Source organism: Triturus cristatus, chromosome 6 (assembly GCF_964204655.1).
Source record: "Triturus cristatus chromosome 6, aTriCri1.1, whole genome shotgun sequence".
In the NCBI taxonomy this organism is placed as follows: domain Eukaryota; kingdom Metazoa; phylum Chordata; class Amphibia; order Caudata; family Salamandridae; genus Triturus; species Triturus cristatus.
This window is the reverse complement of record NC_140589.1, coordinates 760,154,972-760,181,741: the sequence shown is the minus strand read 5'-3', so window position 1 is coordinate 760,181,741 and position 26,770 is coordinate 760,154,972. Positions and strand designations below refer to the sequence as shown.

At 44.3% G+C, this 26,770-nt stretch overlaps 1 protein-coding gene across 3 annotated transcripts in view; it reads right to left on the bottom strand.

Annotated features, from left to right (window-relative positions):
* FAM184A (family with sequence similarity 184 member A) overlaps positions 1 to 26,770 on the bottom strand; it is a 630,233-nt gene that overhangs the window by 242,338 nt on the left and 361,125 nt on the right. For all 3 annotated transcript variants that reach the window (XM_085611278.1, XM_085611279.1, XM_085611280.1), the window contains exon 5: positions 25,044 to 25,241. In XM_085611278.1, the coding sequence (XP_085467404.1) occupies positions 25,044 to 25,241 (198 nt within the window). The remainder of the gene's footprint in view (positions 1 to 25,043; positions 25,242 to 26,770) is intronic.

Genomic DNA, 26,770 nt, shown 5'->3' with positions numbered 1-26,770 from the left:
ATTTTCCCTGGGCACAAGGTCAAAGGCGGCCCGTAAATCTACGAAGACCAAGTAGAGGCTACCACCCTCAATACTTACAGTCTTCCAATAAAAGACCTGTAGCCTAAAGAGCTGGTCCAGGGTCGAAGTCCCAGATCTAAAACCAGCCTGGAGAGTAGTTATTACTTCATTCTCATCCGCCCACCTAAGTATTCTATCCAGAAGGATCCGGCCCATAAGTTTCTGGGTAGTATCCAGAAGACTTATCGGCCTATAGTTTGAGGGGACTAAGGGGCAACCCTTTTTGAAAATGAGAACGATCTCGGCCCCTGCCCGGGTGGCCGGCAGTTTAGCTCCCAGCAAAACCGCATTAAACAATACGGATAGGTACGGTGCCCAAATTTTTGGTTGGGAACGGAAGAGATCACCTGGTACCTTATCAAGGCCTGGTGCTTTATTAGGAAGCTGCCTAGCAATTGCAGATTCAACTTCCTTGACTGAGATACTCTCAACACTTCCAGAGGCCAGCCTCACCCCAGCGTCCAAATGACCTGTCTGGTCTCCCCAGTCCGAGGCCTCCCGCAGTCGATACTCGTGCGGGAGGTCTAGGGCCGGGGGAGTACAGAGATGATCATCTGATTGTAATGTCGTAGCCCTATTCAAATGTTCAGGTATAACAGCCAAGGGAGAAGTGTAAAGTGCGGCGAAATGTGCCTCCCACACTGAGGAAGCAATATTTGGTAAAAACGATTCCCCACTATCTCTCGTAGCAGAGTTTACCAATGCCCAAAATAGTTTAGCATCCTTTGACACTAGGGCATCCCTCAATTTTTTCCACCTATCTTCTTCCCATTCTATCTTGCCCCTAGACAGTTCCTTCTTATACATCTGCCTAGTAGCCCTGATATTCACTATGTTTTTCGACTTAATTGCTGCCAGGAGCTCCTTTTTTAATTTCCTGCAGGCATCATTAAACCAGGGGTGAGTTTTCGGCACACACCTCTTGGTTCTGCCTACAGGATTAAATACATCCCCCAAGACCTTAACTAGTGTTTTATGTATTTCCAATGCCTGCAGTTGTCCAGTTGGAGCACCCATCTGGGCTAAAAGGGGTATTACAATTTGGTAAATGTTTGCAAGCTGTGAAGGTGACTCTGCAAGATGGGGCCATTTCACCCTCCTTCTGTTATTAGTCAGTACGAGGGGGGGCATTGCCATAGCAGATTTGGGATCAGGATTAGTTAGTCCAAAAGACCCTGGATTAAAAGTTAAGACCAGGGCATTATGGTCACTGTCCTGTCTTTTTTCAATTCTAAATTCCTTCAGCTTATCCCAATTTTTGGCTTCTACCATTACATAATCAATGATGGATATTTTATTAGCCCGATTGAATGCTTCTGCTGCTGGGCGGTCAGGGTCCACTCTCCCATTGCACGCCCACAGGGATGTTGCAAGGGAGAGGGATTTTACTTGTAGCACCAAAGGTGTCCATGCTCTAACTGGGACGATATTAGGATCTGGAATGTGCCATAGCACATCTACTTCATCCTGTTCGTCCAGCTCGACACTTCCCAGCGGTTCGAATTGGCAGTTAAAGTCCCCACCAAGAATTATAGCAGTAGAAGGGTCTAACCCCAAAATAAAAGAGCCCAAGTCCTTAATTGTGTCTGATTCTTGGCCATTTCTAGTTGGTCTCGAGTAAATATTTATTAATGCTACTGGTGGGTTATTTGGAGGTTTTAGTAAGACACACTGGACATCCAGGGATTTTGTTTGGATTTGTGTTGTTTGGATTCCCAGATGTGTGCCTATCCAGATTGATAATCCACCGGATGGGCGGCCTTTACCTGTGGACACTGCCAAAATATCAAAAGTAGCAAAGGTCGGGCTGGAACTCTTTTCCAATGCCCAGGTCTCTTGCATTAGGCAAATATCATGCTTTGCCATAAATGCGGCCCACTCCGGAGTATGTAATTTGTTTTTTAGACCGGCTATGTTCCATGAGACCAGTTTTAGGCAACCTTCCACCAAATTTTCAGAACCCTCAATTGCCATACTCCCTCTAATACTAGTCCTTTCCAGAGGTATCTGGTCAATTTTTAAGTCCTCCCTAGGGGTTGATGATAAAACATTTCCCTCTATTGTCCCTACCCAACTAGGAGCTTCATGGATGACTTGTGAAATTTGGTTTCCACCTGATCTGAGTCAGTCCACCTCTTCCAATACGCTAAACCTGTTCCATTGCGGTTGTAGCGGAAAGAGGGGGGCATTGGTAGACCTACCTTCCCTAAATGTCCCCCCATTTTCCGGATTATGGAATTGAAGGTGGCACCCCCTGTTATCGAACCTGACTCTGGGGCGGTATAATTCCAAACTAGGGGTAGGATAAAAATATGAGAGATGCAGTGGACATATTTGAGTGTTTTGCCTATAGGGAGGAGTATTTTATTTATTTATTTGCGTGTTTGTACCGCGCTAGAATCGACTCCCTAAAGAGTATCTCCGCGCCCTTTAGCACCAACAGCCTCAAGAACAAATAACAGCCATATAGAATGTAACCAGAAGATATCCTAGTCTTGAAAGAGGAAAGTTTTCAGACGTTTCCTAAAAGGAAAATGTTCTCTGAGCAGTCTGATCTCTATGGGAAGGCTGTTCCATAGCGTGGGACCCGCCACGGATAAAGCTCTAAACCCTTGTCTTGTTTTCCTGGCTCTGGGGACACATAACAGAGCTCGCTCCCCGGATCTAAGGGAGCGTGTAGGGACATATGGGATGAACTTATTGGCCAAATAGACCGGGCCAATTCCCATCAGGCATTTATGTATGATGCAACATATTTTAAACTTAACCCTCTGTTTCACTGGTAACCAGTGAAGTTTGATCAGCAAAGGTTTGGAGGCTGTTCGAGTGGGTGTGTTTAGTACAAGACGAGCAGCAGTGTTCTGAACCACCTGTAATCTAGAGATGACTCCTTCGTTGGCAGATAGTAACAAGCCGTTACAATAATCCACTCTGGTCAACACTAACGCTTGCACCAAGGTCTTTCGTGTGGCGTCTGGGAGTAAAGGAAACACCTTCCTGAGAAGCCCAATAATGTGGAAGCATGTGCCCACCACTTGGTTACCATGTTGTTTCAATGAAAGCTCCTGGTCTAACCTCACCCCCAAATCTTTCACCACCAATTTGGGCTCAGGGACTGGCCCAAGATCTTGAGGCCACCAGTCCGGAGTCCACAGACGTTTAGCCTCACCAAATAGCATCACCTCCGTTTTAGCCACATTACATTGTAAGTAGTTGGACGTCATCCAATGTGCCACTGCTTTCATTCCCTGGGCAAAAGAGTTCCTAATCTCTGTAGTGAGAGTTTTAAATGGAAAGAGGAGTTGTGTATCATCGGCGTAAGACACCGGAATGAACCCATGGGATCTCATGATGTTAGCCAAGGGGGCCACATAGATGTTAAAAAGCGTAGGGCTCAAGCAAGAGTCCTGTGGCACCCCTTTTGAGATCTTTAGCTCCTCTGATCGAAATGTACCCAAGGTGACACTTTGGGTACGATCTGTTAGAAAGCTCCTCAGCCAGGCCAGCGCCTTGCCTCCCAGGCCACTGTCAGCTAGCCTGGAGGTCAAGATGTTATGTGACACAGTGTCAAACGCCGCAGACAGATCCAACAGCACCAGTATAACGGAATAACCCTTATCCTGGAGCATGTGTAGATCGTCTGCGACGGACAGCAAGGTGGTCTCAGTGCTGTGTCTAGGCCTAAACCCTGACTGGGAGGGGCCAGAGTCCCAGTTCTTTCGATATAGGTCGAAAGATGGCTGTTTACAAACTTCTCAGTTAGCTTTGCCAAAAAGGGAAGAAGAGAGATTGGTCTCAAGTTAGATAATTCTGTCCAGGGTATGGCATTGCTTTTCCTTAGAGGTCTTACCAGCGCCCGTTTCCATTCTAGGGGAACTTCCCCTGTACTCAGGGACAAATTAACTAATTGCAGGATTCTCGGGCCTAATTCATTAGCTAATATGGGCATGATACGTGCCGGGATGGTATCCAAAGGACTACCACTCTTTATTTCCATAATTAGTCCGGTTACCTCATCTATCGATATGGAAGGGAATTCAGTGAGGTACAGTCTAGAGTGAGACTGGGCATCAGCAGCCAGTGTAATGATGTTATCAATTAATACGGTTTTGTTGGAATGTATTATTTTATCATAGATCCCATCTATTTTTTGTGTGAAGAATCGTGAGATCTCATTGCAAAGTCCTTGAGATGTTAGTTCTGCCGTTTCACAGGCTGCTGGCTTTGTGAATGTTTGTAAAATTTGGTATAATACTTTTGAGTTTTTACCAGCTGCAGACAGCTGTGTTGCAATGTGATTTTTACGTGCGGTCCGAATAGCCTTATGATATATTTTAAGAGCTAACCTGTGATGTTCCCTATCTTCAGTCCCCCGTGAGGATCTCCATATTTTCTCTAGTTTCCTAGTCTTTGACTTAAGAGATCTTAGTTATTCAGAGAACCAAACCTCTTGCTTGTGAGCTGCATGTGGTTTAAACACTCTTAAAGGGATAGTGGCATTTATCGCCTTAGTGACCGTTTCCTCAAACATTTTTAATGTAAGTGAAATATCTCCTATTGGGCTATGAATTATGGGTTCCTTATAATTATCCCTGAAATTCTCCAAGGTAAGTTTATGCCAGGGTCTCCTTGTGCTGGCTAGCGCAGTCTGTGTAGCCTGAAGCTTATAGTTAGTAGCAGTGTAGAATTTAAGAATGAAGTGGTCCGTCCAGTCCACTTGAGTCGGGGGCATACACTTAATCAGGGGTGAATTGGACATAATTAGATCCAACGTATGGCCAGCTTGATGGGTAGGGCCATGGTTGTACTTTTTTAATCCCAAAAGGTCTAAGTCCGTAAGCAGGGTAGTAGCCTCCGGACAACTACCCAGCTCACTATGGACGTTAAAGTCCCCTACAAGGAGAAAATTAGATTTCTCTTGTACATGAGGGGCTAAAGCCTCAATAAGAAGAACAGAGAAGTTCTCGCATGGGCCAGGGGGGCGGTACACCACAGCTCCCTTCCTATTTTCCTTTGATGTTAGATTGATTTTAAAAATCATTAACTCAATCTGAGGTGTACAAAGTTCATCAATGATGGTAACATTCATCTCTTGTTTAAATACAATAGCTACCACCCCCCCCTGTTTTATTCGGGCGGTCCAACCTGGATATTTTATATCCTGTCGGTACGCCCAGGGTTATGGCCGGGACTGAATGAGGTTTGAGGCAAGTTTCGGTAAGGAAACATAAGTCTGGTTCCTCCGATGATATAAGGTCCCATACCTCCGAGGAATGTTTGGCTAATGAGCGAATGTTACATAGCAGGTTCTTACTTCCCCGTGGTGAATCGGTCATAGGGTTATTTGCCACTGACATGTGTTGTACTTGACCCACCAGTTCCGGGGGGCATTCCCAATATTGTCCGATTTCAGAGGAGTTACAAAATTGCCCATGACATCCACGACAGGCAAACGGCCCCTCCAGATTGGTTCCCACCTCATATGTACAAACTCTAGGTACATTTGAGCCAATCTCCATCATTACCTGTGAGATGTATGTTATCCTGTTGCCGCAAGAAGTATCTGTGCTGGCTGGATTTTCCTCCATAGCCCCCTGCCCCTCGTCCCGATCTGTCGTGGACGGGTGCAGACGGGCTAGTCTTTGGTTCGTCTTAGGCGCAGGAGTAGGCGCCACGCTGCGCGCAAACGCTGCGCGCTAGAGGTGACGAGGGGCTAAATAGCCCTCAAGTGAGTGGAAGCTAGAGCGCTAACCGCTCGCCTTCCTGTGTGGGCCTGTCACTGCCCCGCCCTCCGCACCCGTGATTGGCTACTGGGTCGGACCGGGCGTGTAGGCACTGTTCGAGCTTTAGAGCGACACCTAATCCCTTTGTGAGTGCGGGAATGCAGTTTTAAACAGCGTGACACTAAATTTCTGGCATCAAGAGGTCCCTACAGCAGCTAAGATTACAAGGTAACAAAATATTTTAAAAACGTTTCCACTTAACAAGTTCTGTTAAACAGCACACAGCAAATGAAATGAACCATCAGCAATATTGGCGCCAAGCGGGGTCGGGACTAGCTGCCACCGTCGTCCCTACCGCAAAGGTTGGAGCCTCCTCGCTGCCTATATAACCCTCAAGTGAGTGGAAGCTAGAGCGCTAACCGCTCGCCTTCCTGTGTGGGCCTGTCACTGCCCTGCCCTCCGCACCCGTGATTGGCTACTGGGTCGGACCGGGCGTGTAGGCACTGTTCGAGCTTTAGAGCGACACCTAATCCCTTTGTGAGTGCGGGAATGCAGTTTTAAACAGCGTGACACTAAATTTCTGGCATCAAGAGGTCCCTACAGCAGCTAAGATTACAAGGTAACAAAATATTTAAAAAACTTTTCCACTTAACAAGTTCTGTTAAACAGCACACAGCAAATGAAATGAACCATCAGCAATATTGGCGCCAAGCGGGGTCGGGACTAGCTGCCACCGTCGTCCCTACTGCAAATGGTTGGAGCCTCCTCGCTGCCTAAATAGCCCTCAAGTGAGTGGAAGCTAGAGCGCTAACCGCTCGCCTTCCTGTGTGGGCCTGTCACTGCCCCGCCCTCCGCACCCGTGATTGGCTACTGGGTCGGACCGGGCGTGTAGGCACTGTTCGAGCTTTAGAGCGACACCTAATCCCTTTGTGAGTGCGGGAATGCAGTTTTAAACAGCGTGACACTAAATTTCTGGCATCAAGAGGTCCCTACAGCAGCTAAGATTACAAGGTAACAAAAATATTTTAAAAACGTTTCCACTTAACAAGTTCTGTTAAACAGCACACAGCAAATGAAATGAACCATCAGCAATATTGGCGCCAAGCGGGGTCGGGACTAGCTGCCACCGTCGTCCCTACCGCAGATATACTCTACAACGGAGGCATCCCTGAAATTCAAAATTATTACATCACCTGCTATTGTCTTTGGGTCCCTCCCAATCCAACCCACTCTTCTGGCCAGCAGAATTTCGCCTGAAGCATTCGCTGGCAAGGGTCTATTTACCGTGAGCCACTGAATGCACTTGTTTTTTAGCTCACCCTCCCTTTCTCTTTTCCCCTCACTTAAAGGTGGTACTCCTACAAGTGCTACTACATATGGTTGGGCTTCAGGGGGTAGATTAATTGTTGGCAACTGTTGGGAAGTAATTCTTAGTGTTGCAGTGCTTTTCAATAATGAATTAATTTTATCCCCCTTTTCACCTTCCTTTGCCTTAGTTGGGACTTTATCTGCGGCACTTGCCGGATTTCCTGCAGTTTGGCTACTCTGTTTCTGGAAACCACTACTAAGTAAAGCTTGGGGTGGAACAGGTGTGGGTTTTTGGGTCCCTAACGTGGCTCCTACGTTGGTAATCTGTGCTGGGGGACTATTATTTCCAGCTATTATGTTACAAGGAGCGTTATGTGATAAAGCTTCAGTAGCAAGGGGTGCAGGGGTTTTTCGTAATTTGGCTGACTCAGTTATCCCTCCCCCTCTAGTATTCATAATGGAAATGAGTTTATCGAGTTTTGATACCAGAGGCTTAAGTTGAGTAACAATTGTCCGTTCCAAGGATGCTTGTAAATCCGAAACCATATTAGCGACCCAGCACGGTATTCCTGACGTAGAATCAGCTAAATTACTAAACGGGGTCACCAAATCGTGGTTTGTAGAAGTATTTTTGCCCGGTTTGTTTGGGATATTTGCTCTCTTATTCCTAGGGCAAGGTTTACGTGCATCTAGCCTTTTCTCAGTAAAGGGGGGGTTCAAAGTAATTGGGCGATCTTGGGGGTCTATAGGAGTTTCTGCAGGCATCTGGCTACAGGGCAAATCTACATATGATGAGGTCATATATGAGCTAACCTCCAACGCATCAGTCATGGTAATCGAAGTGTCTCTTTCCTGAGTTGGCATGCATAATGATGGTGTAATAGATAGCCGTCTCTCCGTGTTCTCAATGGCATTTGCCACAACACCGATGGTCTGTTGCAACATTTTATCAATGGCGGTCAAAGTAGGTAGAGGTTGAGGGTCTACTGTCAGCAGCTTAGTATATGACCGTGTGGCTGGGGTTTTAGTTTTACGTTTTTTGCCCCGATTAATCATTTTTAAAAGTTGAAACACAAAAAATATAATACAAATATGGCAACAAAAAAAAAAACACTATCGGGAAATAGACTCGTTTTACAAATTGCCTGCAAGTGCGTAGGTGTATATCAACCCTAAAGGGGTCGGCAGTTAGGGTCTTAATCACAACAGTACCTTGCTAGGCGTTGCCTTGTCAGTGTCACATCCTCATGAAAACGGAAATGAATAGGGGGTGGCCAGTCCCGTCCTCCTCCGTCCCTGGACGGCCACAGACGGCCCGCCCTTTGTCCGGGCTTTGTCCGGCGCCGCCCGCGCGCGTCCCGCGGCGCGGAGGGAGCCGTTTGGTTTTAGCACCTCCAGGCGCGGAAGTCGCGCTGTGTGGGGGCGGTGACAGTGGCGAGGCTTCTGGGATGCGTAGTCCTGCGCTCCCCTCGACGCACACTGCAGGCACCAGCAACTACAGCGGTGAGGGCAGGAGAAGCGTCCGCACCAGCGAACCAGCCAGCAACCAGCGAATTCCCAAATCTACTGCCCAGGTAAGTAGGCTCCACTCTGTCGGCCTTCTGTGAAAGACTCCCGCTCCACCGAGGGAGCCGTTTGGTTTTAGCGCCTCCAGGCGCGGAAGTCGCGCTGTGTGGGGGCGGTGACAGTGGCGAGGCTTCTGGGATGCGTAGTCCTGCGCTCCCCTCGACGCACACTGCAGGCACCAGCAACTACAGCGGTGAGGGCAGGAGAAGCGTCCGCACCAGCGAACCAGCCAGCAACCAGCGAATTCCCAAATCTACTGCCCAGGTAAGTAGGCTCCACTCTGTCGGCCTTTTTTTGCTGCAATTTAAAGCTTGCGAGCGCGGCAATTCGGTAAAGGGCGCTTGTGGCCGCAATCAGAAGTACGACTCCGAGTTTCGCCCAAGCCTGCTGGAAGCAACTCGCCTCGACTCTCCAGGAGACAGTAATCAGCATGAGTGCTTATGAGACTGGGGGGACTGTGTGTGCGCTCCACCTAGCTGTCTGACACAGCTTGGGATTGAGAGGTCTGAAGTGCTCATGTCGGGCTGATTGTCGCAAGCCACCCAGCCAAACCGACAGCCGCACTCCATACTTTAGGCCGAGTCATCTCTGCTCCCAATTGGCAGGAACGGCCCCTCCCCCGCCTTCACACTCAAGCTGGAAAGGCACCGGCATGCTTTATAATAACATGGTAATAACACCATTTTCTTACAATTTTATTTACATTTGCTGTGCTCGCAGCTCTGAAGGAGGTGCTACAGCACCAAACCAAGAAAAGGGGTTTCCTGTGGAATATGCTCAATCTTTGTTCTCACTCTCCAAAAATAAATAAAACAAGTAAGGGTCCCTAGACACATGGGTATCGTGCATGTATCATAGTTTTTGATTTGCTGTAGTTATCCCCAACTGTAATAACTCTGCCACAAAATCTATTGCATCTCCTACCACATCATGACTCATTGGAAAATTTAAAAAAAGTAATAATTTGGTAACATGTATAAAGTCTGCAAATGTTAGACATTCCCTACTTTGTATTTTCTATATGTTAAAAATCGTGTTAAAAATATTTTCGCCAGCTAATTGGGTAATCCACCAGAAAATGTTAACATTGTTTGAAAAGAGTGCTCTAATTGGGTTTACTTTTCTAATTATGGTTAGCTTTGTTTCATGGAGCATCTTGCTAAAATGGTTAAGGTTTATTTGTTTATCATTATATTTCCTATAAGTTTCCTCCAACCTAGGAGCACATTAACAGAAACGTATTGAAGTTCCTGATTGACTGTAGATGTATTTCTTTTGTACATTTCCTTGTTAGGTCAGCCCTATTAAAATTAACGAGCTACAGCAAATACTAAATCCAGATGCTTTCCGAAACACCTCAAAATTATGCTGTATCTCCCTTGCATCTTGCAAGAGATCCTTGAGATACAGCAGATACTAATCAGAATAAGCAAGTATCTTAAATTCAGAGGCCCCAAATTGGAATCCCATGAAAACATTTCATCCCTTTATTCATCTGGCAAGTGGTTCAAAAACCTTTTAAATAAAGCAAACATCTCAAGACCCTACCAGTTAACTCAAGCACTTTAAGACATCATTATATGAGATGAAAGGAAGTTCTTTAAAAATTCACTGTACATGCTCGTATACATCTTGCACGTCTTAATACTTCCTGTACACAGTTTTTAAAATATCTGAAAACTAATTAAACTAATACAAAAGAGTGTATTAGAACTACAACTGCTACACTGATTTTGAAAGCTATAAGAAGAATAAAATAAAACCTGCCTAATGGAACATATTGGGCCTGGACTTTATTTCATATTGTAATAAAACAGCTAACTCATAGAAGCAATTAAGAAGTAGATACAATAATGTGATTGTTTTACTTTGATTTATAAAGTATAACATTAGATAATACTATTTCACAAAGGGTATTTTAATAGCTGTGGATAGCGCATTTTGATTGTATTTTCTTAAAGAAAAGGAAGATTATGTGCAAGTTGGTAAGAAAAAAAGATACAATTTGCAAATGTTTGTGGTTCTGTTTTCAATGAACCACTAAAGCAATCATATTGGCAATTATGGCACAATGTGTGTGAACAAGTACAATGCAAATCATAATAGAAAAGAAGTAAATCAGTAATGGCTGCAAAAGGAGATTCCTCAATGGACCAAGCTTGAATAGCTCTCAGTGGATTAGAATTGCCATCTACACGAGACTGTCTGCTCCATTACAAAAGAGTATTAATTAAATAAGACTAAGTGCAATAGAAACATAGCTAGCAAGTCAACCACACCTAATCAGCATACTACATCAAATTTGGAATAAGTTTTGAAGATTAATATATGTAAATGCCGCATAGATTACTTGAATCAAATGATATGGCTGGAGGATTCATAACGGGAAGCTTGACTGCATTACCAAGAAAAAACGCACATCTCCACAATTAAAAGACAATAGTGAACAGTAATGAGTAAACCAATTAATTCAATTCATGCATTTGTTACGCAATATAACTACTCTTGCAAAAACAAGGTTACTGTGTTGGTAAAGCACAAAAGGAACAAGATTACGGTTTCCTTGATTGTAGATATTTGAGATTCAATTGCTAACCATTCTAATGCCCAAAAGGCTATGACTATGGCCACAATAAATGAAAGATCTTCATTGTGCACACCTCTGGAATATATATTTTGAACGTTAAAAGAGTAAAGTAGAAATTCTTTTTTTTATAAAACTTCCTTGTGCTTCAGGATGAGTCTTCACAAACAACAACACTGCAAAATCAAGTTTCAAACCACATTATTGTCAGAGCACACTATGATTACTAACATTTTAGTTAAATCAACCCAATTAAAACAACCACCAAACATAACCTCAAAACCTCAAAGAAAAAGTAGCTTAATAACTTCTGTTTGAAATAGTATAAATAAAGGAGAGGATGGAGCTTCATAGCATGTATGACTAGGAAATAACTGATGAGCTTATCCATTTAAAAACTTCTTCTAAGAAGACCAGACTTTTACAAAGTCTAAAGGACTTGCTTAGAGTACTAAAAGCAAAACATTAAAAAATCAAAGAATGAAAAGGGCAAGCTCATCCGCACTGCACTACAGTAAAACCACAGAGTGGAAAAAGGGACTTTATTACACCAGAGTGACGTCAACTAAGAGTAAAACGAAGACACTGTTTGAAATACCTGCTAAAGGTAAATCAGGTCAGCTCTCCACATAAGCTTCTAATTACATCTGATGCTAGTCTATAGATGATTTCGGGATACAACAGAATTTAATTTAACAGCAATAGGATCACTTGCCTAAACTAGAAAAGTCCAGTCAAAACCACAAAAGCAAACATAAAAAAATGTTAAATAACTTGATAAGTTCACCACAGATTGTCCAGCCAAAGTCACCAATGAAGAGATAATGAACATAATTAACAGTATGACCTATGCACACTTATCAGCAGAAATCTTCCCAGCATGAATTTTTAAAAAAATATTCCCAAACCCTGCTGGCAATTGCAAAAAAAGTAATTGCCTTAGTTTCACTAAACCTAGTACCAAAATCCCGTACCAGATGTGTATCACTCTATTACTTAATAATCATTGGCGATGTCAATAGGTCTGGCTTTGATTAGCTGTACCCTGCACTCTCAGTGGGACACTAATCACCCAGCACTCACATGGGCAGAGTCCTTTACCTCTGGTGTACCAGAAATAGAAGCAGAAACCAAGAAAGAGCGCTTGCCTGTGATGGAACATGGGCACAATCAAAAAAGCATGAGAAGAGAAAGAAAGTATATCAAACGGCAAGAAGCTGAGAGCTGAGCTACTCAGGACAAATGCCATCCAGTGCCTTGTGCACCATGCAAAGTGTCTTAAACCAACTTGGTTTTAACAGAAGTGTGTAGAATTAAATAATAGATGTGGCAACTGCATTTGTACAATCTAAAGCAGACAGAGCATATTTAGGTAAGTCAAGCAACACTGCATTCCAATAATCCAAACAGGATGAGACAGCTGCCTGGGTCACCAACTTCACACCTTTAATAAAGAGACAAGGAAGAATTTTCTTTAAACTCTTCAAAAGGCAATGACATGTACCAGAGATATTGTTGACATACAAGGAGAAGGTAAGTTCAGCACTGAAAATGATACCCAGCATTTTTGGTCATATTAGTAGAGGCTAGTAGTGGACTAAGCCATTGACTGCCAAATGGAGGTCCAAGTCTAGGGATAACTCCATGTAACCAACATATCTGTTTTATCTGCATTCAACTTCAAAAGGTTACTGCTCAGCAAACATGTGACTGAAGCAAGACATTCCTGAGGCTTAAGGGGGAAACCAGTGTTACTACCAGTTTATCTCTGTAACTGAAAATCAACTGTGTACTAAAAAAAAGATTAGTCTCAAGAACAAATTAAAGCATCTAAAGAAGTTAACTAAACATTAAATGACTCCCGAAAGTCCACAATAATGATCCATGATCTTAACTGATCAATGCCCAGTGTTTTTAATTTTAAAAAGCAAAAGGGAGGAGGTGTGGCTTAGCGGTAACAGCTGCTGACTTTGGAGCGCAGTGACCCAGGTTTGATTCTCAGCCTTAGCACTTGATTCAACATCATGGCATACTGTGCAAATCACTTAATCTCCCATTGTCGAAAAATGTTAAATGTATGTGTTAATCCCCTGCTTGATGTACATGATCTTGTAGATTGTTTCCCAACCCTCTACCATCACTTTGTTGCTTCCTGGGTAAGTCTGTAATGTATGAATAACAACACATGCATAATTCGCATACAGCTAAATGCTTAACATAAAATTACAAATACACACTTTGATTTTGAGAATACCACCAGAACCAGAGGTCTGTTTTAAATGATATCTTATTGTTAAACAATGTAAGCCCCTCCTTCTGGTGTTCAACAAGGAGTCAGCAACATAAATCTCTTCCTATTGTAGTTATCAGAGTTCCGTGTAATCAAACTTGTGGATCTTATCAAGAATGGATGAGGAGAACCCTTTCCTCTTGCATTTGACAAACAGAGTTCAACATGTAAACACCTTACTAGTGCATTAGTTAGAGATTTCATAATGAAAAACCTGCCTTCCAGAGTCCCGAAAGAGTGTTGTCCAAGGCTGCCTCACAAAGGTGTTTTGGGCTGAAACTCAGAAACGAGCAACATACATCAACAAAATGCAATAAATTATTGTATAAACGATGATTTGTCTTTAAAAAGGTTAAGTAGCTCCCTATCCAATGGGCGACGGATACAATTCCGTACCTGGGGATCCAGCTGGCTCCCTCCCTCCCTGAGGTGGTTAAAACTAATTATGCGATATTGCGCCGGAAGATCTGTCAAGAGCTTGGCCGATGGAAACACTACCCCCTTTCGTGGCTAGGTAAAATTGCAGCGGTCAAAATGACCATTCTGCCACAGATCCTTTATCTCTTTCGCACTATACCTCTGAGGCCACCTGTGGGGTGGATTCGTTGGACGCAATCTGACTTGGCCCAGTTTATTTGGAACAGTCGGAAACCTTGCATGCGACAGGCACTACTGACGCTGGCGCCGGAAAACGGAGGACTGGGAGTCCCTGATCTCCAGCTCTACTGCCAGGCAGCACAGTTACAGTATTTGGTGGAGTGGAGCAGATGGGAATCGGAGAAACATTGGTTGTTTTAAGATCAGGCGGTGGCGGCGCGACCCTTGCAGGAAATTCCTTTCCTGCGCAAGCCCCATAGGCCCCCTAATCTCTACGCCGCGTATATCACGGGGGTCCCCCTGGAAGTTTGGGACGCCACTAACATTAAACACGAATTCACAACCTTCCCTTCCCCACTCACCCCGTTGGCTGACAACCCTGATTTCAACCCTGGAATGGATAAGGCAGCGTTTGCGGGCTGGAGGTCGGCTGGTTGCCGGTTTCTGTATCATATCTATGGCGCTGGAGGGGTCAACTCATTCGCCCAGTTGAAGCAGGACTTTGGGCTCCCAGAGACAGAGAGACTAAGATATCTACAAGTACGGCATTGGGCGCTTCAACCACAGGTCCGCTCTGAGGCGGACAGGCGCCTTTCCCCTTACGAAAGATGCCTTGTCACCCGTACGTCAGATAAAAATCCCATCTCCGACCTTTATAAGCTGCTACAGATCAACCACGCACACATACACAACCCTAGCAGGGAGCGGTGGGAGCGTGAGTTGGGTAGGACACTCAGCCACAAAGAGTGGGAGGGAATATATTATAGGGCCAGACACTCTGCATATCACATGGGGCTCACAGAGACACTTACGAAGATTGTGACATACTGGTACTACACCCCGGAACACTTGCATACAATGGACAGAGCCCAAGAGGCTATGTGTTGGAGGGGCTGCGGACAGGTGGGCAACCTGGTACATTTACTTTGGGAGTGCGAACACGATCAACCCTACTGGACCCAGGTGCTGGATGAGGTGGACAAGCACTTTGAGACTGAGATACCACGTTTTCCAGGCTATGTACTATTAGGTCTCCCTAATTCTCTGACCTATTCCTTAAAATCTCGTAGAGGTAGACAGATGGCTATAGCACTAGGGTCGGCGACACAAAACATACTTACGCACTGGTGCACCCCCAACGTTCCAACATTTACAGGCTGGCTGCACCGCCTGTGGTATGTCCTTGGTATGGAGAAATTGGCACTTACAATGGCGGGGGAGGGAACCCGGTATGACGAGCTGTGGCATCCATTTCTATCGCTTTTGGTGGCCGAATTCCGGGTGGTCACATGCCCCCGCTATCTCCGGTTGTTGCGTCTTACGGAGACAAAACGGGCGGATTGCTGAGAAGGTAGGGAGAGCTTAGCATAGCTTTGGTGATGGACGTGGAGCACGAACAGGGAGGGGGGGCAGAGGGGGTATACCGGGGGTTCTTTCTTTTTTCTTATTCTTTTTCTCTTATTTAATTGTTAATTCAAGCGTGCTATCTGTCAGCTAAGCGCTCACTGGCGAGATGGTGCTCTACAGTCACTTAGATCAGTGGTTATATCAAGGTGGAAGCTATATGTGTATTGTATGCTGTTTTTGAATTGCAATAAATAAAAATAATAAAAACATTTAAACCATAAAAAGGTTAGGTACTTTAATCGACAAACAACTAAATACTATACTCAAAATTGCAAATAATGACAAGACTTCAGGTGGAATCATAAATTGTATCCAATCCTTTAGAGGCAACTCAGACTAAATAGGATGCAAATCTTGTACGCTAAAGCAATATCCCCGGGGCAACTAACCCTGTAACTCTGGCCTGCTTTAGTTATCTGTAAGGCACTGTGTGGAAATTTGCACGCAGCAGGCTTTAATCCCAAAAACCACCATTGGTCCTATATGGGCTTTTCGCAATCGAAAAGTGAAGCCTACTGGCTTTGTCAAGTCATTCAAATCCTAAAATGAGAGAGCAAATGTATTTGTCAAGACACTTAATAATCAATAAGTCGCGCCTGTTAGCTTTAACATGAAAATAAACAAGACTATGAAAACTTTGCATAGAGAGAAACTCAACAAATATTTTAGGAAGGCTAAAATTATATGATATGAGCCCTAAATCTCCCTCTGCAGACATCAATCATTTTCCGGTGCCAGTTTAAGAAAAGGGACAGAAGAGAATAAGTTAAAAATGTGAAGCCCCTTCCTATTGTGTTTGTCCTGGAAATACCAATGTAAATCCCCATCATATTGCATTTGGGAGATATTTACAAATGTGAGCCTCTTCCTATGGTGTTTGTCTTTGACCAGTCAATGTAAATCCCCTTTCTACTGCATTTGCCAGATAATTTACCAGGTAAAATCAAATTATTCGACAGCCCAACACGGCGTTCTTTACCAGCGTTTGGACGATCTTCAACTCTGGTAGAAGACACCATGTTGGGCTGTCACCTAATTTGGCAGCAAGACGAGCTTAAAAATATAGTCATTTTTTCATATTAAGTGAAGGACTACACGCTGACATACACAGCAGCTGCAAAGGCACTTACAGATGTACTCATCCATTCTTGATAAGATCCACAAGCTTGATTACACAGATCTACCCATGAAAGGGTTGTTAATCTTCGAAAGAATGTTTTGTCCTGAAGATGGTCTTCTAGATTCATTACAATAAAGACTGAATCATCAACGCATCAACCCATTTTCTATGTAATTGCTGTCCAATAATCGTGAGTGGAGGAAATCTAGGCACAATGTATAAGCCAGTTTTCTTGACATTTTAGAGAAATGGGTGTATTACATTGCTGACTAGCACTAAATGTTATATATGAAGATGTAACTTTGATCATCAATTTTCTTGAAGAAACATCTGTATCCTCAAAAATGTATATAATACACTATAAAGCTATAAATAAGAAATACACCGGGTTCTATTGAATTGTTTCTTTGTGGTGAGCTAAAATATGTCTTTGAAAATTAATTTATGATGCTACAGTAGAGCATCCCAAGTACTTATAAAAGCATTATTATTCATGAAGTCAAACCCCTTGTTGGCACCGTTACCTGATAATCTTCAGTACCCAAGCCTACAACGGTATATTGGGTTGCCCGAATTTTTGAGAACTTTTAGAACGTTGTCATTTCTTGCCTTAGCCATTTGGTGCCTGCAGCCTGTCTCTGGTCACATCACTGGGTGTAGTTACCAGTTATGCTTTGTGTATTCCTGCTAGACAGCCACACACAATGGGAGTTTAGGTGTGACTGAGTGGGCTATCACTGGCAGGATGTGAGGGAGGAGCTGGGCCCAGCCTCACTTACACCTAAATAGGTTTTGTCTCATTTCCACACAAAAGGCTGCATACCCCCTGTAGTTTGTCTGGAGATCGGGCAGAGAAGGCAAGGCAACTGCTGTTTAAAGGCAAGTCTCTAGAAGCTTCTCCTCACTTCAAAGGAATAACTGTGTATAATAGAAGGACCTCAGACACCACCACTTAAGTACACTTCTAGGCCTGTGGATTCTCTGCCAGGAAGAAGGATTGCTGTGCTGCTGAAGAACTGCCACTCTGCTGAACTCCTGCTTTGCTGTGCTGCCCAGCTGCCCTCTTGCCTGGGTGAGAAGGACTGGACCTGCATCTCTTGAACCCAGAGTGACTTCAAGGGCTAGTTGGCTGGCCTCCTGATCTGAAGCCTCAGGGACATAACAGGCTTCCAACCTCCTTAAACCTGCACCTGTACTCTCCCACCTGTGAGTCTACCCTGCTAAGGGGTGCCACCCTAAGTCCTGGACCCCTGGAAGTGGGCCTAAGGTGCTTCCCTGTGGAACCAATGCATCTTCTCTGCTGAGCAATGCATCCCCATGCGGAACCGACACATCCCCTTGGCTGAGCGGCACATCTCCGAGCAGAACCGACACATCATCGCTGCTTCGTTGATTTGGTCCCGTCGCAAAGACCCGCATTGCCCCAAAGTCCTCAGAACCGATGCATCGCCCCAACGGCGCAGCAAATCCACAGCCCGGTTCTCGCATTTCCCGTCAATGGCAGCATCAAGGACAAGGTCGGACGCAGCATCACAACCTCGCAGCTCCACAGAACCGATGCATCGCCAGCTGTCTGCGGCATCTCCGATGCCGGACTTTGCATTGCAAGCCCTGTCGAGGGAGTCTGCAATGACGATGCAACAGCACCTCACACCGCACCCTCGCCGCATCTCGGAGCAGACACATCGCTTTGGCTGTGCAGTGCATCTTCAATGCGGATCCACGAAACGTTCTGCAACCAGGATTTAAGGTACTCTGTTCAGCGGGCCTAACCGTACCACTGTAGCCAATCTGCGCTCCATCTCAGTCAGCCTGAACTTGTGGCTTTGGACCTGATTTAGATCTTGGCAGTCGGGTTAATTCGTCACAAGGGTGGCGGATATCCTGTCCGCCGAAATAAAAATTCCATTGTATCGTATGGGATTTGTATTTCGGGCAGACGGGATATCTGTCATCATTGTGACAGAGTAACCTGTATGCCAAGCTCTAAATCAGGCCCTTTGTCCCGGTTTGGAGCGATCAGATATCCTCAGTAGCGTTTTGTGCTTATTGGCACTATTTTCACTAGAAACTCTAAAATTCAATACCTCCAGTTCTACTAATTGGAATTTTTCCATTTACGTCTTGTTTTATTTATTAAAAATGCCTCTATTTTTCTAGCTCTGTTGTGGTCACCTTTTGTGGTGTGTTTTCATTCTTTTACTGTTTGAAGTGTTGCGCAAATACTTTACACATTGCCTCTAAGTTAAGCCTGATGGCTCTGTGCCAAGCTACCAAGGAGGAGAGCACAGGTTAATTTGAGGTCTGCTGTGCCTTACCCTGACAGGATTGATGTTGCTGCTTGACCAGGGCTTACACCCCAGTCAAACAACAACCCAATTTCTTATAACAACCAAAAAGGTTAAGTCTCAGGCTGTGAGGAAGAATGGGGCTTGTGTCGGGAATCCAACATGGCGATGTAACTAGCCATGGCGCTGCAGCATCCAACAGACTAGACTCTTTGGGTATGTAACCTGGAAGAAAACCGCCTATTTCTCACAGGAAGGAGCAGGACATCAGCGAATGGAGCAAGGACCCTGAAGTGAAGGACGCCCAATGAGAACCAAGGGACGAGGGAAGAGGTTGGCTTCCCAGGGAAAGGGGAGGAGACTGGAGGGAGCAGCAAGGCGGATGAAGCAGTCGCCTTCACAAGCAAGAGGGTGCTTGGATGAGAGCAGGACCCCGAGAGCCCCATGGCAACGCGGTTAAGCCCGGCAGCAAGGACGTCTCGGGTACCACTGCCACAGCTTAGGAGACAAGTGTTGGGGCATTGCGCTCTCGGTGGTGGAGGTGGTGGGGTGGTTGAGAAATGTGTCATAAACCACGCAAAGGAAATGCAAACACCAAGTGGGATATAAAAGAGCACATAGGGGTGTGTATAGACAAGTTGAATCACGAGCACAAACCTGGTGGTGGTAGCACTTAGTCTGATTTTAAGGAAAGCAGGCCTTTCAATGTGGTGCTTTTAGGTTCTTCTTTGAGCGATTCAACTGGCCACAAGGAGATGCAAGCTATACCAGACGGGAAGGCCTGGAAAGGTGGATAGGCCGAAGAGCTGCCAGCTATTTGTGAGGAGCTGCTGGTTTTCCAACCCATACCTATAATAATACCAAGTTGCACTTGTGCAATGTGACTAATTTCTGTCAACAGACAACCACACCGATCTTTTATCTAAAAGCTACAGTCATCACATCAGTACACATCAATACACAGTGTGAAAAAACGAAACGTGGGTCTTGCACAAGCAATCAAAGCCTCTGGGAAGGGTTGCTACAATGGGCTCTATTTAAGGCTGTACTCGTCATATAATCCACCATCCGCTGCATAATCTGCAGATTTTAACAACAACAACAAAATGTTTCTAGCTCATACGGATCAAAAATTATTAAAAACGTAGCTTGGATAGTGTTCTTCTGTATTGAGTGACCCTCTGCAAAGGTTAACTGGTCATCTTTCAGTTGCGTATTTATGTATTTGGTTGTTAAACTGTTACTAATGAGGTGAAATATTTGCCCAGACAGTATTACCATGTGTATTAGTTAAAACATAATGAAGTATTACTATTTTTAAAACTATGCTACATGATGTCGCATAATTTGCCTTTCTTGCATAATTTAGTCATCCCTGACACATTATTTGGTATTCCCCTGCCACATAATTCCAGTGGCCCTGGCTATATTTAATGCCCAAGATGATTAATCGGACACAGAGAAAATCCCAAAGAACGCAGCAAGGGAGGTCGTGTAAGCTGCAAAAAATACCATATTTAACCAATATTATGAATCTGAATGAGAACTATATTGAGTTTAGATAGCAGCTGCGATTCACCAGATAATTTATGGCTTGTCCCCAGACCCTGAAGCGACAAAGCGGCTTGGTTCCTTTCTTGCAGAATCTGATCACCATGCCCCAATGCAAGTACATCACTGATGTGGAAAAGAGAGTAATACATCAACAAGGGGCCAACAGGCGGGATATTAATCCAGTACATTTCAGCATCGGGACGACAGCCTTCTCGGGAAGCAACCGAAGAAAGATTTTCAAACCACCGGTCATTTATTGGTAACCTACTTCGACTGGCCGAGCTCTCAAGAGTGTAGATCCCACATGGTTTACCTTAACGTGAGGAAGAAATATATCGAATATGGAACAGTGGCACTTACTGTAAAGAGACTAATACTGTACACAGAATATTTATTTAGGATGTTTCAAACGGACTAAATCGTCTTAGTCCCTGGTAATCCTGGTTCTGTGGTAATAATATCCAGTGAAGCCAGATGCGCTTTTAACGACTACTTGCTTTTACGTGATTAGAAACGGGCGCGCTGCACCCGCGGCAATGAATCCACATAATTATACACATAATGGGTGAATGAAGTCACTCCGCTGAGGACAGCTGAAATTCCACATCACCGCGCGGCCTGTCATGTCTAATTGCTGCCGTGCCAAACAGGCCATGGCGCTACGCTGACGTGAATGACCTAATGTACTGATGTGAGGGGCAGAGCGCGGGCTCGCGAACCAGTCACGCGCAGAGCAACGACAAGCTACAATTGTGATGTCCACAGCCATCACGAATAAATAAATAACATATAACACCCATGAGTGTCACAACTCTCTTTTTCTCGAATTTGGCGCGAATGTTTTTTTAGATATTCTATCACCTTGGAAAAAATACATTTTTAATCCTGGAGCACGGTTGCTGTAATTAATTATGCATTGGTTTTCTTTTAAAATATAGCGGTGTGCAATTGACTGTAGTTTAATTAATCCCGCTTCAGATATTGGACAGCAGTTTAATTAATCTTACTTCAGATGCCAGACTTTAGTTTAATTAATCTTACTTCAGGGCATGAGGGAGGGGTGATTAGCCTCCGAGTCACTATCCTCTGTGTGACCAGTTAGATTTGAATCTTGACTGAAAAGTTTCTTCATATGGGCAACTCTTTGAGCCAAAGGGAGGTGATCTGCAAGAAGTTCGCAATGAAAATTGGCACAAAATGTGTCTTTTGACGCATGGATAAGTTCTGCACACTTCGAGGGTGGAAAATGGCGCTGAGGTGGGATCCAAGGGTCATGACAGAGAGGGCACTCGAAGCAGCACCGAAGGCATGGATTGTGTGCTGAGGAAACCGCAGAGGAAGCACCAAGGCTGGAGTCTGTGGTGAAGCAAAGTCGGCAGTGTCTGGGTCAGGGCAGGCGCGCAACACCCATTGGACTTAAAGGGCTTCAGCCCCCGCCCCTCCCGTCGTGTGTGGCAGCCCGGGATGAGACAGCTTCCCGGGCACTCACACAGCCGCACCTGAGCACTTCACAGGTCTTTGAAAGACCATTTGCATGTTAATGAGGCCTTGCTGTTGTTTCACCCCTTCTAAGAGCCCCTGCAGCTCCACTCTGGCTTAAAGATTCTGCCCCCTCCCGAAATTATTTCTTAGACCCCCCCCCGAAATTTGGCTCTAGTTGCGCCTCTGGGTCAGGGCCTGTGTAATTGCCAAACTACGAGGAACAGGCCCACCTCTGGGCTGTGGCCCAGGGTAGTGGGTCTGCCTTGAATACGTCTAGCATAGCAGATGAAAATATTCTACCTGCAGAGGGTTAGCAGATGAAGCCTTCGTCAGTTTTGGAACCTGCTACAATGATGAGGAAGAGACCAGCATCTGAGACTTAATCAAGTCTCTGAACAGTGTGAGAAGTGGGGCTGTTTCCTTAAAGAAGAAGAAGACCTCTTCCTCCTGTGCCATTTCTTTGGGTGTAGATCATTCGGAAGATCATTCCATATCAGGTTTTCTGACAGCATCAGTCAGTGCTTCATGGTGTACCTAACTGCCTTTGCCAAAATTATCTTGGCCTCCCATTCTCTGAAGGCCTTCAGATGCGCTGAGAAGCAGAAGTTGTTGGGCAACGGATCATGGTCAGTGCCAACACCTCACATGCAGACATCACACAGATCCAACAAAGACATTCTTACAGCATCAATGACAGAGTTTAAATCCCCAAATCTTAGGAGGAAATGTTTACCAAAACCCCCAGACCCTAGGTGGATATGTTTCATTTAGTCACTGTAGAAAGGAATTTCGACCGTGAAGGACTGAGAGATCTGTTCCTCCAGTGTTTTGTTTTTTCAGGTTACACCTGATCTGTATGAATAGATAACTGCATTCCTACGATTACATTGTATGGTTAGGCACTCATAGGATAACTCCATGAAGCTGAAAATGTAACTACCTTTGCCAAACGACATGCTTCTGTTCTGCAGGAAAGAACCAAACCAGCTTAAGGGTGCATCTGGCATCCTGGCTAAAGAATGCAGTTGCTGAAGTAGAATTTTGTGGATAAGGTGTCAAATGCTATAGTCGGAGTCCACCCTTTTCAACACATCACCCAGCAATATAATGAATTTGATCTAGTGCCATGTAAGAGGCAAACAAACGTAGAAGATTCAAGATGATAAAATGATGTAAGAATGACTGGAATGTGGGTATATGTATTCCATATCCTTCAAAAGTATTGAGGAGGTGCCCCTGATATGCATGGGGTACACTTGTGCACATTATTCCCAATGCCTCAGCAGTGTGCTTCAGATCTGGGTTTTTGCTTCAAAACAACACACCACTGGGTCACTGCCTTTGAGTGGGTGTTCAAATGGGGAGGCAAAGTGAGCTAAAGAACGATGGTGGATTCAACCCAGATCTGTGACTGGGTGTGAGTGTCTGAATTGTTTCAGCACTCCGTCCATCATCTCTTTGTGTTTGCTTTGTTCGCCCTAAGTTGGCAGGGTATGTCCAGAATTGGGCCCCTTGCTCTCTTTGCCACTGGAGTCAAGCAAGCCTGGCTGATGAAGGGTGTTACCCAGAAACGGGTCCCAGGATGCTTGTTTCCGGTCCAGGGAAGACCTGGCTTGGCAGTTCGGGCTGGACTGTTCCCATGAGGGATAGGGTGAAAAGTGATTTGTATATGGGTGGGTCTGAATTGGGGTGGCAAAGTGAGCTAAAGTACGATGATGGATTCAACCCAGATCTGTGACTGGGGGTGAGTGTCTGAAAAGTTTCAGTGCTCCGTCCATCATCTCTTTGTGAGTGCTCAACTGCCACCAGTTGCACAGGCCACTGCATGTAATATGGCATTGATTCTGATTGAATGGACCAAGTCTTAGTTTGATGAGACAGGTATATTCGCTTCATTATGAATTTCATTACATACCATTCTCATGTGCTATAAAACTGATGATGTACAAATATTTACAGCTGCCTGGCTGTCAACAGAAAGGAGTGGAGGTGTGGAGTATACATGCAGTACAGCAGTGACAGGGTGCACCAGTTCCCAGCTTCCTGTAAGACCCTTGTCTTTACTCTCCTACTCTGCTCCATTTCTGGTACAGGGCCAGGACCTGTTTAATCTGCCACTCACTCTACCCAACAGTACTACATATATAATCCTAAACCCAACCTAACTCCCAAGACATTACAGTGTAAGTACGTGATATATTTATTTTAATAATCAAAATAGTACAATTAAAGGTGTAAAAACTTCATGATCAGTACAAGTATCGGAGATGGGGAAATATTTATAAAATAATAATGTTGTAAAATACAAGGCATAAAAACAAAACGGTTTCCTTGCATATGAGAATGGACAGAATGAAAATCACTAAGTTGATGATTTGTGCGCCTGATCTAAAAATTGAATTGGCATATTATTGCACTACTGTCCTTAAGACTATCACAGTGAGAGGCGGATTAAACGGTAGATCTTGTTCTGCCCACCTGGAAATCCCTGGCAAAATACAATTTCTCAAATACAATTCTTTTGGACACGTACAAACGTTCAGCGATGTATAATTTTTAATCAGTATATAGAAGCAGTTTGCATGAATCTTGATACAAGCATAATCAAGCACAGTACAGTGGATTGCTCATCAGCAATACTTTGTTCCAGAATCTTAAATGAGTCCTGCTCCCTCTTACAGCCAGATCCACATTCCTGTCTACTTTGAGGTTAATATGCACATGCCTAACTGGCCATTACCTTGTAATAAGCACTTGAAATGGGGAAATAAAGTCTACTATTTATGGGCATAAAAAAGAGGCTAGACTCTAAATGTCTTTTGTAATGGATGGGTAAATTTGGCTAGTGCCCAGGGAATAGTTAGAGGAGGGGACGTGGGTCTCAGTCATCAATAGAGGTTAACAGCGATGGGGCCAAGCAGCAGTCTTTTGAGGAAGGATGCAGGACCGACATAGGGTTGCGGTGGATGAGAAGCTCAAATGCTTGGTGGGAATGATGTATGGTAATGAGTTCCATCAGACTGAGCAGAAGAACTTAACAGAAGAAGCAACCTCCATTACTTACATTCTGCAGCATTTTCTTCTCCTTCGAGGCTGTGCTCTGTGCAGCCTCAAGAGCAACATGATGCTTCTTGGATAGTTCTTCTAACATCCTTGCTTGTGCTTCTTTAAACCGCTGTGCTTCCTCTTCGAACTGAATTCTCAAATTCTTAATTTCTTTCTCATAATACTCTTGCTGATTTAGCTTTGCCTCGTTTATCTTCTGTAAAACAGAGCACACATTCGGGAAATCATTCGTTGTCAGACAAACAGGAGAGAAAAACCTGTAATGACCATGCAACCTAAAAGAGTGTTCAATATTTGCAACTTCATGCAGTTTATATCTGGGGTAACTGCAGTGGCAATCGACAGGAGGGAACAAACTGCACCACATGTTCGAAAACATTTAGAAAATAGAACAAATGACAGAAGGGAAGCCTTAACAAGATTTTGGGTATTTTAAAAGAATAAGAAAGGTTATAAAAAAAAGTAAATTATTTGAAAAACGTATTTCTTGTCACTTCCTTCCGCTCGCTAAAATGATTGTAGGAAGGATAGAAAATGTAGTTTATATGTATGAATTGATTCAGGTTAATCCTCTGCCACTATCGCTTACACATTAATGAATATACGACAAACAAACAGAGAACATTGATCAGGATAGATGCAGAATGAAGTGCAGTTAAAAAAAAATTAGGAATGCTGCTGACTGGAGAGACAAGGGTGATAACTGATAGCTCTTCTTATTGTAAGGAAATGAATGATTAATTGGGGTGGATGGTAGTCCACCATAGGTAGTGAAGTCATTAACCTGTTGTGTCCAGTAAAAGTTTTCAGTAATTAAACCTGAGCTCAACCCCTGCTAGGTATGACACAGAGCAGATACGTTTAATTTAAAGAAAACATGTAAAGCATTTAGAAGTACCAAAACAGTTGATAAGCCGAAGACATAACATAACAAAAATCCAACTCCAATTTATAAAAAACGAGAATAAATTAATAAGCAAAATGATAACAAAATGACAAAAATACAAAAAGAGAACTGGAAATCAGAATTTTAAGAATTTAAATTAGAATAAGTAAAGCATTTATGATAGTCTACGGTCGAGCTCAGCCAGGACCTAAGTGTGATTTCAGGTCGACTGCGTTGGAGCACAGGCCGGATACACCAAGTAGGTTCACCCTGGTCGTCGATTTTACCTTGGAGCTTAGTATCTGAAATGGAACTTAAAATCCTCCAGCAGGGCAAGGTTGCAGGCTGTGTCCGCGAAGAGTTCAACTAGGCTGAATAGCCATTGGACGAGGCCCCACTGAAGCCATTGGTTTAGGTGAAAAAAGATCAGCCGGGAAATTCAAATTTTGTGCCCTAAGAAGTCCTCTTGTTATCCGCACTCTTCTACCACCTTGGCCCGGTCAAGATTTCTATGATGGAACTTAGGGCCTGATTTATATATTGGCAGAGAGGGTACTCCGTCGCAATGGTGACGGATGTCCCTCCCCAACAATATAGTGGTCAGTCTGCCAAATTTAATTGATTATGATTATGAAGTATGGCCATGGTGAAGATTGTTCTATCCCACCGTGGTCAAACTTCTCCGATGGCCCAGGGGAGTAAGGGCCGTCAGAGTAATGGCTACATCTCCACCCACCCTAGATGGGCAAACATGTAGTCATTGTTTACTGTTTCTTACCGCAAGGTTAAACCCAGCGGTGAGGGAAATTAAAAACATTATAATGCTCTCCCCTGCCATG